At 37.0% G+C, this 12,043-nt stretch overlaps 2 protein-coding genes across 2 annotated transcripts in view; one reads left to right on the plus strand and one right to left on the minus strand.

Annotated features, from left to right (window-relative positions):
- The window catches only part of LRRC72 (leucine rich repeat containing 72), an 18,643-nt gene extending 15,468 nt beyond the window's left edge, over nt 1-3,175 (plus strand). Inside the window, exons 6-7 of the mRNA XM_009994983.1 lie at nt 421-448; nt 3,010-3,175. Of these exons, the coding sequence (XP_009993285.1) occupies nt 421-448; nt 3,010-3,175 (194 nt within the window). The remainder of the gene's footprint in view (nt 1-420; nt 449-3,009) is intronic.
- Nucleotides 3,176-8,284: 5,109 nt separating this feature from the next.
- The window catches only part of ANKMY2 (ankyrin repeat and MYND domain containing 2), an 18,006-nt gene continuing 14,247 nt past the window's right edge, over nt 8,285-12,043 (minus strand). Inside the window, exons 7-9 of the mRNA XM_009994941.1 lie at nt 10,416-10,544; nt 9,853-9,994; nt 8,285-8,820 (exon numbers count right to left, since the gene is read on the minus strand). Coding sequence (XP_009993243.1) covers nt 8,597-8,820; nt 9,853-9,994; nt 10,416-10,544 — 495 coding nt within the window. The 3' untranslated portion in view covers nt 8,285-8,596. The remainder of the gene's footprint in view (nt 8,821-9,852; nt 9,995-10,415; nt 10,545-12,043) is intronic.

The raw sequence follows: 12,043 nt of genomic DNA on the forward strand, positions 1-12,043 counted from the left end.
CTTTTAATGTATATATCACGATAGTAAACCTCAAAGCAGTGTATTTAAGAATAATTTCTTAAAGATTAGGGGGAAAAAGGATAGTTTAATAATATGAAATAATATATTTGTTTTGCTGTTAATTGTCAAAGTATGCATACAATTGTCTTTGTCATGCAATCATTCACATATATAGACAGTGGCAACATTTTTATGTGAAAGAAAAAAATGTATGTCTACAGAAAATAAAATACAAGAACTACATAACCCTAACAGATACTTATTTCCACAGTAGCTGAATAAATGATGATCCTGAACATTTCAAATCAACTGTTAGTTTTCAGATCATTTGAACAAATAATTTAGGATCAGGATGGTAATCCTCTGATAATGGAAATGCTGAACAGCCATTAATGTCTTAATTTAAATTTTCTGTTATAGGTTGTGAATTTGAAAATCGCACAAATAAGTAAGTTATTTATTTATTTTAAAATTTTGCATCTCTGAAGTGTTTACTTGATTTCTTCTTTTTGTGCCTAAAAAATTGCCTTAACCAGAGAAAATGTCCAGTAAAAATCAGCTTTTGATAAAAAACTGAGCTTTGTATATAACATAGTTGCAAATCTGTATTATTCAGATGCAACAACCTACCCTCAGCTGTTTGAAATTAAATATTGAAAGCTATTCCACATTTGGAAATTGATATATAAAAATGCTCTTAACAGATAAAATCATGTACTGGTCACTAGAATAAGCACGCTTTAACTATTAGAGCATCAGAATAGCTGGTCTATATTATGGTCCAGAAAACTTTCTCCTGACTGGCTGTCCAAAAATATTTAATCTCTGGAAAATATTATGACTTCTGAAATGAAATGTTTTTAGCCTATACTTTATGTTACTTTTATTCTGTTTGATTTCAAGATCATACAAATAAGTGTAAAACTTATCTCTTGTGGCTGGATTGATACAGTGGAAAGGCTGTATTTTAATGTGATGACATTTTTAGATGCTATCTTTATAAACTTTGTAAACTTACAAATTTCAGATATCAGGCTTGTGTTTACTTTCTAGCTTTACATATTAAATATTTGAAAAAAATATTAAAGGAAATAATAAAAGCTTATGTATGATGTAAGGGAAGAAGAACTGATGTCATCTATCCACTCAGTGGATAAGGAATTGGCTGGATGGTCACACTCAAAGAGCTGTGGTAAAGGGATCAATGTCCAAGTGGAGATTAGTGACCCCTGATATTCCTCAGGGGTCAGTATTAGGACTGGGGCTGTTTAACATCTTTGTTGGAGACATGGACAGTGGGATCAAGGGCACCCTCAGCAAGTTTGCAGATGGCACCAAGCTGTGTGGTGTGGTCAGCATGCTGGAGGGAAGGGAGGCCATCCAGAGGGTCCCTGACAGGCTTGAGAGTTGGTACCATGTGGATATCTTGAAGTTCAACAAGGCCGAGTGCAAGGTCCTGCACATGGGTCAGGGCACAAATACATGCTGAGAGGAGAAGGGATTAAGAACAGCCCTGAGGAGAAGGAGTTGGAGGTGTTGGTTGATTAAAAGCTCAACATGAACCAGCAATGTGGACTTGCAGTCTAGAAAGCCAACCTGGGCTGCATCAAGAGAATGGCCACCAGGTCGAGGGAGGTAATTCTCCCTCTCTGCTCTGCTCTGCTCTCATGAGACCTCACCTGGAGTACTGTGTCTGGTTTTGGGGTTCCCAAGATAAAGACATGGAACTGTTGGAGCAAGTCTAAAGGAGGGCCACAAAGATCATAAAGAGGATCACAAAGATCTTTCAGGAGCATCTCTCCTATGAAGCAGGCTACGAGATTTGGGATTGTTCATCCTGGAGGAAAGAAGCCTCTGCGGAGACCATAATTGCAGCCCTCCAGTACTCGAAGAGGGCCTACAGGAAAGCTGGACAGGGACTTTTTATAAGGGCTTGTAGTGAGACAACGAGGGGTAACTGTTCTAAGCTGAAAGTGGGTAGATATAGATTAGATGTTAGGAAGAAATGTTTTACTGTGACAAAGTGTGTTACACTTGGTGAAAATAGTCACATGATTTATATTATGTGTGGGTTGCCACAAGTACATATTTATGAAGTAAGTTTGTATAAGATCAGATTTCAATATTGTATCAGAGTCAAAAAGTTTTGATCTAACATAAAGTCTTTGTCTATTCCACATTGATGTTGAGTCAGCCACTTATGTCTCCCAGACCTCAGCTGTGGCAGAGTACATGAACAACATAAACTCACAGTATTCTGCATTCAGAACTTGGAGAGGGCATATTTGCCTGGTGGCTAGTTAAAAGATCTGTGTTGAAAAACATGTGCATTTGCATTAATTAATTAATTTTTACAAGGGCATATAGTGATGGAACAAGAGGTAATGGTTTTAAAGTAGGAGAGGGTAGATCTAGGTTAGACATTAGAAAAAAATTCTTTGTGTGAGGGTGGTGAGACACTGGAATAGGTTGCCTAGGGAAGTTGTGGATGCCTCTCTGGAAGTGCTCGAGACCAGGTTGGATGGGGCTTTGAGCAATGTAATCTAGTGGAAAGTGTCCTTGCCCATGCAGGGTTTTGTAACTAGATGACACTTGAAGTCCCTTCCAACTCAAACCATTCTATGATTAATGGGTATCATATCACTATGAAATAATAATGGTTTATTATTTCCATTGACTCAAAGCATGAAAAGTATACAACAAATATATTTTTTTGGGAAAAAAAGAGCAGTGAAAACAAAGTAGCATTTTAAAGTCTACTGTAAATGTATTTTAAATATTTTATTTTTTGTTAGAATCCTGTAATTATGACCTTTTTCATATTGCTTTGCTTTCTTATATTTATTAACAAAAGGAAGCCTTCCAAATGTTTAAAATTCCCATATCCTCACCATTAGTGTAATTAGGACTTCTAACTTCACTTTCTACACAAAGTGGGTCAAATAAATTAGCTCCAAAATAGTCTGGAAACCTTCAGACAATGCACATTTGCTTTGTTCCTTTTTGCAGAGTACCATTTGAGAACCCCGAAGATGCCATCTTAGTACGGGCAGTGACAAGATCTCTGGTGGAATTTACCTGTCTTGACTGGAACAAAGTAGCCACTTGTCAAGAAAAACGGCTTGAAAGCAAACCAGAAGAACCTCATGAGAAGCTGACAATCCAGTTTAGATGAGTGCTTTCTTCCTTAAGAAAAAAAATCATTCCTCTCCTTAGTGTGAAGATAAGCTTCCTAAGTTAATATCTCTATAAAACAAATATGCTAAAATGTGCATCTAATTAAATGAACTTACAGCAAAAAAAAGTAGTAGTGTAACCCTCCTTTTATCATCAGATATTTAATGTGGAAAGTGAAGAAATTAAGTAAATAAATGATAAATAGAGGCAAGGTTACAATAAAAGCTGTTGGAATGCAATTCTTACCATATTTTTGGTATCAGAAATTGTTAAAGATAAGCAGCAAGTTAACTTTTAAGAAACTAAGGATAAATGTATTCCTTGTAGTTTCCACTGCAGAATTAGACTTAATGTAGTCACTAGCAGTAATTTATTTTCCTCCCTCAAAATAAAGATATGAGAAAGCAGCCATTAAGCTTTTCTCATTTCTGAGATCAAAATTTCAATCTGCTAATCTGTGTGCTACATGAATGCACTGAAACTCTTCATTTGAGGGGCGTACTCCTTTAGTCTTGATGCAATGGAACCATGAGCTCTCAAGTGTGCTGGTACCAACTCTTGCCTCTGGCTGCTAATACTTTGCCAGGATTCAGGGCTCTGCTTACTGGTCCATTTGGAGATGAAGGGTTTGCCATACACACTGAACTGTCCCAAGGCAGCTGACAGGTTTTAACACACTCTCTTCTATCATACAACAATGTAGCTCTACAGCTGACACCTTCAGCTTTTAAAACCTGTTACCACTAAGGAAGCTCAGCTTAAAGTCAGTGCTGTCTGATGTATCAAAGCCCTTCTTCAGCCTATGGCTTGTCTTCTGAATTTCTTCATTCTCTCCTAAGTTAGCACAGAGCCACTGGACAGTCTAGGTTGGCAGGGATCTTACTTAATCCACCTTCTTGCTGAAAGCAGGTCTGAGTTTAGCTTATCCAGTGCCTTGTCAAGGTGAGTCAAGTATCCCCAGTGAGGGAAGTACCACCACTTCTTGTCAATCTCTTTCAGTGTTTAATTGCACTCCAGAGCATTTTTTCTTATATTCAGATGGAATTTCACCTGCAACAACTTGGGCCTGTTGGCTATTGTCCTGTGCCTGGGCATCCTCCATCCTCTTTGTAACTACCTCTCATTATTGGAGGACTATGATTGATTGAGGACTACGATGATATAGGACTAGATCTCTCCAAGTTGTCTTTTCTCTGGGCTGCACAAACCAAATTCCTCCAACCCTCTGACCATCATGGTGGCACACTTGCTGGACCTTTCATTTTTTAATGTCTCTCTTGGACTTACGTTGACCAAAAGGGGACGCAGTATTCCAGATGTGGCCTAGGAACTGCCAAGTGGGGTAATGACACCTTTGATCAGTTGGCTGCACTATACTTTTGTGTTCACTGACCCATAGCACCATTTGCCTTCAGTGCTTATTCCCCACTAGGACCCTCAGGTTCTTTTCAGCAGATGCAGACAGATCCCAGGCTGTACTGCTGCTTGGGATTACTCCATCCCAGATTCAGGGGACGGAATTAAATCTTTGGTAAATCTTATCGTTCCTTTAACCTTTTTTATGTTGAGATGCCTTCCTCACCACCTTTTTTATTTCAACTTCCCTATTTTTCTTGCTTAAAGGTCCATGCATCTGTAAATGTCCTTGTATTAGCCACATCTTTGTGGCTTTAAAAGGTAGATCAACACCTTGGTTTTGATTAGGTTTCAAGAACATTTAATTTCTCAAATTGAATCAGCCTACAGAGAAGCAAGACCAAACTGAGCATTGACTGACATGTTTTCTTAGAGGTCCTCCCCAGATAACTGTCCATTAGGATTTAGTAAGTCTAATCCCTAGTTTGTCTTCAGACTTTTAACTCTGACAGTTGCGTTTGCACATGGAGGTAAGTCTATGATGTAAATCTATGATGTAATCATATGATGCAATTTCACAATCCCAGAATCTGTAGATTTTACATGTCATAAAGCTGAATTTATGAGAGTTAATCTGAAAGTAGAGTGTATCCCACTTGGAACTAGACTAAGGTAGTAAGCAATGTAATTTTAGAGTAAATTCCTTGGGTTTTTTTTCCAATTTTTTAAATCAAATTAGAGGCACAGTATTTCTGACCTGGAATATTTTTCTGCCTCTCTCTTTATTAAAAAAAATATTACAGTGAAATGATTGTTTTAATTTTCTGCTCAAGAGAATGCTGCAATGTAATGTTAAAACATAAAGAATTTTATTATAGAATATTTTTTAACAACTAATATAACTTTTTTTTTTCAAATAATGTAATTTTGAAAAGAAAATATACATTTTACAGGAGTGACTGTTAAAGAACTTAAACATGACTTCTTGTAATCTTTTGAGCATACAGGTGGGCTCAGAGAAGACAATGAGTTTATTTACACATATATAATTTTTGATGTTGAAAAGTCCATCAAAACCTCTTAGATTTTTTGGCCCTCCCACTTTTGCACACAAGTGTCCCATAGATTAAACAAAACCCCAAACCCCCATGCCATGGGATCCAGAAGCTCTTCATTGTCATGTTTGCTACCTGGTAAGATCTGTAGTTTGTAAATGTTGGATGCTGTCCCAACAAGTTACAAGTCACTAGAATCACAGACTGCCAACATGTCCACCTTACTTAAAAGGCAGTGCTTCCCATCTGCTCATCCATTTGAGCTTTGTCAAAAGGCTTGAGTCTGTTTCAAAGCCATTAGTGAAAAATGAGTAATGTTAGATATTTATATATAAAAATACTTGAATTACAAAGGAAATGTATGATTTTGCTGAGAATTCCCTTCAGTTAGATAAGAAAAACCTTGGAAATCTATCTGCATCAAAAATCTAAAGTGATTTGAACATGAAACATTTAGTTGACTAGAAGATATGCTGGTAGTTTCAGAAGCTCTTAGATATTTTTTACTCAATCTGATGTCTCAGGGTGAAGAAAACAGTAGAAGAGAGATTAGATATGAAACAACACGTAGCCTAAAATTAGGGAACAGGAACTGTGATGAAGCAGGCTAGATAGATTAGCAGTTGCTACATTCTTAAATCTAGCAAAACAGCTGAAGTGAGAACTCCATTTTTCCTAGTGGAGGGGAAGAATCACACACCCTTGAAGGTGCAGGTGTGTCTGTTGGCTTTGCACTCCACAGCTGTCCTGTCACTAAAAACCTTGCTTAAGGAATCAGGCAATTAAAGTAGAATGAAAATTCATGTGCAAGTTCCTTATAAGTAACACATCACACAAGATGTTTCCTCCAAAACATGATATGCAACAGCTAGTCATTACCACAAGTTTATGGAGGAGCTATCAACCATGATCTTCCAATGGAAGAGCTGTCACTGGTTCCAGGTGAGGAAGACAGAGGTAGCTCTGGAGCATCAGTGTGCACCAGGACCCCAACTTGGATTGCCACAGCTCTACTCTGAGGCTCAGTACAGAGAAGAAAGTGTGGCAGCCTCTGCTAACAGTGACTTTGAAGGCTTTTCAAATTAGAATGAGAACACAAGTTCATAATCTGTCAATGATCCCTTCAGACATATTTCTAATGTTTGTACTTTCTTCTATTGCTTGGGCTTTTCTTCTCTATCAAGAAAAACCCTAAGCTGGCAGAATGAAAGAAGGATTTGTGCTGTGGGTTTTACCACACTTCTGAAACTGTGAATCGTTTGTCCAAAAGGGTTTCCACTTTCAGAGAAACCTCTGAGTGACACATCCCGGTGACACCCAAATGCTATGCATGACTAAAGAACCAGCAGCTCTTCTGCAGTCCCAAGAGTGACTGCATCACTACTCCATTTCAAGTTCCAGGCATGAATCCCTTGCTTGCCAATTGTCATGGAATTAAACTTGTACACCTGAGCTACTGGAGGCCCATGCACGTCAAATGAGAATGTCCCAGCAGGCATTGACAGATAAGGTAAACAAGAATTGCCACTCAGTTCCCTTCTTTTAAAAAACTTCCCTTTATTCTTCACAATTTATTCTTCTAATCCTTGAAATTAAAACACAGGTACATTCCCTGCACAGATGCATTTATGTATCATCACTCTTACAGTTTTCAGAATATTAAACAAAAACTTTCAATATATTCAATGGTAAAAAATGGACAGCGTTTTTTGAGGATGGTCCTTATTTCTCCAGGTTGAAGGATACTGCCATGTTCAAAACACCATTTATTCACCTAACAATTAGGGAATCTCAAATTTTTCCATCCTTTTGCAGCAAGTGATTTTTTTTGGTTGTGGCATTCCCATTGATTTCATGAGACACAGTAAATCTGAGTGAAAACAGCATAGTTAAGGGGAGCTATGTTCTAGGTAATGGTATTTACTTGAAAGCATAAATGAAATCTCAGTTGTACCAACAAACACGTGAATTTTCCCATTTAATTTACTGTGATCCGGTTCGGCATAAGCAATACTAAGCATCCTTTATGTTTATAAAACACTTCATAAGCAACAACCCAGTGTGCTCTAAGGCATCTTTACCTGAAAGCTGAGATTTAGAAACCAGTATTCTTGTCAGTCAAAATGTTTTAAATCCCTCTGGTCTTCCCTTCATAAGACTCTGACAAACTTGGAATATTTCTGACCAAACCAATACTGGAGTAATTCTGTTGAAACACTCATTTCACAGTCAGCTTGTGACATCTGAAATGGTAGTACCATTTAATAAAATTGCTACAATATAGACACTATTGTTTTGTACTCACTAGTAAAAAATATTTATAGTCATGTCAGGAAAAATTGAGAATTCAGATTACTAGTTTGGAAATTAAACTGCTACTGAATTCCTTCATATAAAGCTTCATGAAGTGATGTAGAGAAGCAATTTAACAGTTGGCTTCCCAATGCTTTTAACTACAGTCCTGTGTACTTGCAGAACAAGTATTTAAGGTATTTTAAAACAGATTTTAGGTTCTGCAAACCTTAATAATGCAAATAAAATGCTTTTTATTTAATCTGGAAGTGTTCAAGGCCAGGTCAGACAGGACTTTGAGCAACCTGGTCCAGTGGGAGATATCCCTGCAGATGATGGGGGGTTGGAACTAGATGATCCTTAAGCTACCTTCCAACCCAAACCATTTTATGATTCTGTTTTTCACTATGTGGCTTATTAACCACAGATACTCATATATTTTCCCTCTGTTTACTGTTGGTATACATACAGATGGATCTTTGACACTTTTATATCAGATAATAAATACCTAATTTGACAATCTACAACAAAACCTGAAGGAATTATAGATAAATTAGTCAGTATTTCATCTGATGATGAACAGAGACATGCTATCTTTCAAAGGGAGTCTTGCATAAGCTATGCTGTAAGAACTCGGACGTGGTCAGCATAACAAATTCTTTAGAAACTGTAAGGTACAGGGACATAGCCAGAACACTTAGTTGCTTCCTACCCTCTTATTCCTCAGAATCTTTAATTTTTTGAAGAGCAATGTCAGCTAAGTCAGTCTGACTTTCCAGGGGACTTTCAGGATTCAGGGCTAGTGACACCTTCTCTTTGGTAAATTCAAGTTCTTCTGTTCGGTCAGTAGCATGCTTTGGATGCACTTCTTTGGTAGCATCTGGACGAAGATCTGACTGTTCTTCACTTGTAGAACTACCCTCTACTAGTTGCTCTTCTTCTAAACAAAAGAGAAATTGCATCATAAGTATAACTGTCATCTTATCTGCAAGCAAACATTTTTGTTATTGAAGAGTATTGAACATGAGGAAACTGCATCGATTGCAAAAGTGATTAATGTAACCACACTTCATCAAAAAAGAACGAAGATACTAGAGTTATGCTTAAGTTGCTGTAAGATTATTCCGAAACTAAACCTACACAAAGCTCTCATCTATTTATCTTCAATTTTGCCATACTTCTTTTTAATATATAGAGGAGCAGAGTAGGACAGTTACTTTAGTTTTCAAATCAAACATGCTTTATTAACACTATTATTAGAGTTAGCTTTTCAAAGAATGGCTGAAGGTCAATTAAACATAAGAGTACAGGTGCATTTTGTTTTTCTTTAAAAAAAAGGGCATGTATATGATTACATAGGAAGCCTTTTTGCATATAACAGACTGAAGAAATTATTTGCTAATGAATAGCTGATCACAATGAACTTTGGTTGAAGTAATTCTAACATTTATAACCTGACTGCATCAAACAGAATCAACTGTTGCGCCTTTATTTTTCAAGAGAAAAAAAAAAGTAAAGTAATTTTATGCCTTGATTTTGCTAAGTAGGGGTTGTGTGCTTATAATTCTTACAAGAGGGGAATGCTGAGTTGGAAGCCCATACCTTCCCAAGTTGTTCATCTGGGTTTCTCATTCTGACAACACTGCCCAAGCCCTGCCAAGGTCTCATCTGGCTATGGAGAGTAGCATGAAACTCCTACATGTTTTTGATTAAAGACTTGGATTTTGAAACAGTGCAGTCTAAGTCAGAATACTTTAGTGGTAGACACCTATGCAACTCCAGCCTTAAAAAAAGTTTAGAAACTACATGACATTTGTGAATGACAACATTAGAATTCCAAGTGCAGGTATACTGTTATGCTACAACAAAGATTTATTTCAACTTCAGCTGTTACAGGGTTTAAGACCTGTTGCTGTTGTTCCTTGTGGTGCGGTTAATACAGCATTAGTTTCAGCAATCTACAGATTCCAACCTTTCTTTTGCTTCTTTTCTTGTTTCCTTTTTTCTTTGGCAGCTTCTAGTTCTTGTTTCTCATGAATCTCCTTCAGGGTCTTGCAGACTTTTTTGTGGGTAAACCAGTGAATCTTCTGGCAGTTCTGGTCACAGTACATCACCTGAAAGTTATCAAAGCTATCAATTCAGCTCTATGTAAAAAACAAAACAAAACTACAATATTCTTGCATTTTATAGTGTACCAAGTTAAACCTCTCTATGTATACTGCTTAATGGTATTTTTAAGCCATTTGAAAGGTCATATGGAATGATTCTAACCTATATAAAACTCTATTTTAACTCTTGAAGATACAGACACTTTACTCTTTTTAAATTCTTATACAGACACACATGGAAATCCTAGTATTCCAATCTATGAATTTCAGGCATCTGTCCCGGAGGTAGATGGCTTGCACTTTTTCAGTGTAGGCCTATGTGTCATTCTTCCTAAGTCTACACAATAAACAGTCAAGCATTCAAAATCCTCAGCACATCAGTGATACTATTTTTTGTGATTCATTGGAACTATTTATGGATTCTTACCATTTTACATACTGAACATCTTTTGTCTGCTCCTTTTCCCCCACAAGTTGTACAAAATTCAGCATCCACAAAACCCACTTGGCCAGTAATAGCTTGTGTAAGTACAGAAAAAGCTGTAGGATCAGAACCCTAAGAGGTAAGAGAAGAGGTGATAAAGAGATTAAAAACCATTATCATGAAGCGGGACACAAAAGAGAAAAAACAGCAATGCAAGCTTCTAAGCAGCCAGCTGCAGTCCCACTGAAGAAACCGTGACAGCAAGAACATAAAACTACATCACAGAACTTCAGCTCACATGCCCAACCTAACATGTATATGGTTAGATAACTTTTTGTATATGAAGGTAACTTACTCTTTAGCTTCTGTAGAAGGAAGTATAAAAATTACCATATTTAACTCTAAATTCTTCATAACAGTGTCAATGAACTCAGTTTTCTTTACAGACTAGTCATCTGCCTGTAGATCAGCAGCAGCAGATGTTTGCAGATTAGTGGCTGTGCTGCTGCACAGACAGATATTTAACTTGTCACTGACAGACTGTTCTCTGTGCACGCAGATACTGCAGAGCAAATGGTGAGAACTCAGAATCTTCAAAAGAATGATTTGCAGGTGTTGTTTGCAGAATCTTTCCCATGCAATACAAGCAGTAAGATTTAGTATATTTTACTGGTAACCATAAGCTACAACTATTCTCTTGGGCCATGATGTAAACAGTGAAAAAAAATGCCAAGTTGCTCCAGCTCTAAGTAAATCCTTAAACTGTCAGATTACCAGAGCAAACACATGACCGTAACTACAACAAGGCTGGGATGCCCAGATTGAATCCAAGTAATTGTGCATGCCCAAGGTCAAGGCCTTCCAAACAATTCAAAATTTATAGCACATCCTCCTTCCCAGTTCTGCAAAGTGGAGAGAAATCCAATGCAACAAACTGCATTTCTTTAAAGGGAGAAGGCAGGAAAGACTGAAAGCTCTTCTAAGAAAAAAAGGACAGGAAGGAAAATGTTTATTCTTAAACAAGTCTTAATGCATCATGATGACTTCTGTTTTCACGCTGTGTTTATTTTTCTGACAGACAAACAGTAGAGATTGCATTAAACCTCAGGACATTTTAGTAGACTGAAGCCACTTAAGATGAAAGCTATTTTTAATTCACTCAGCACAGTCCAAAAAAGTCACAAAACTGTTCCACTCCCCCAGTGTTAGTGCATGCAATGTCTAGCTCTCAGAAATCAGAGAGAACATTCTTAAAAAAGAATAGTAATTCCTGTGTAAGATTTATTATGAACTAATCAGTAGTACTATAATGAAGAATTGTGTTAGTGAAGGTGTCACCAAAAACTGAAGTTAGATTTTTTTAATTTGTAATTTTGATTTCCTAATTCAGATACACATTTTGCTCTATACTGCATCATCTTTCCTCCCTGTGATAACAGGGAACTCCATAATGTTTCTTTTTCTACCATCTTATATTACCAACTTTTCATGTACACTAGAAACAATCAATGCATTAAATCTAGGAGATGATTCAATCTTTAATTTAACTTAGATATTGTGAAAAAGAGTGCAAAAAGAGTGCATCTGTGTCTAAATGTTAAAGCAAATTGGCAAAGAAAAACTGAAACAAC

The sequence above is a fragment of the Chaetura pelagica genome, unplaced genomic scaffold (genome assembly GCF_000747805.2).
Source record: "Chaetura pelagica isolate M959 unplaced genomic scaffold, ChaPel_1.0 scaffold12, whole genome shotgun sequence".
Lineage (NCBI taxonomy): Eukaryota > Metazoa > Chordata > Aves > Apodiformes > Apodidae > Chaetura > Chaetura pelagica.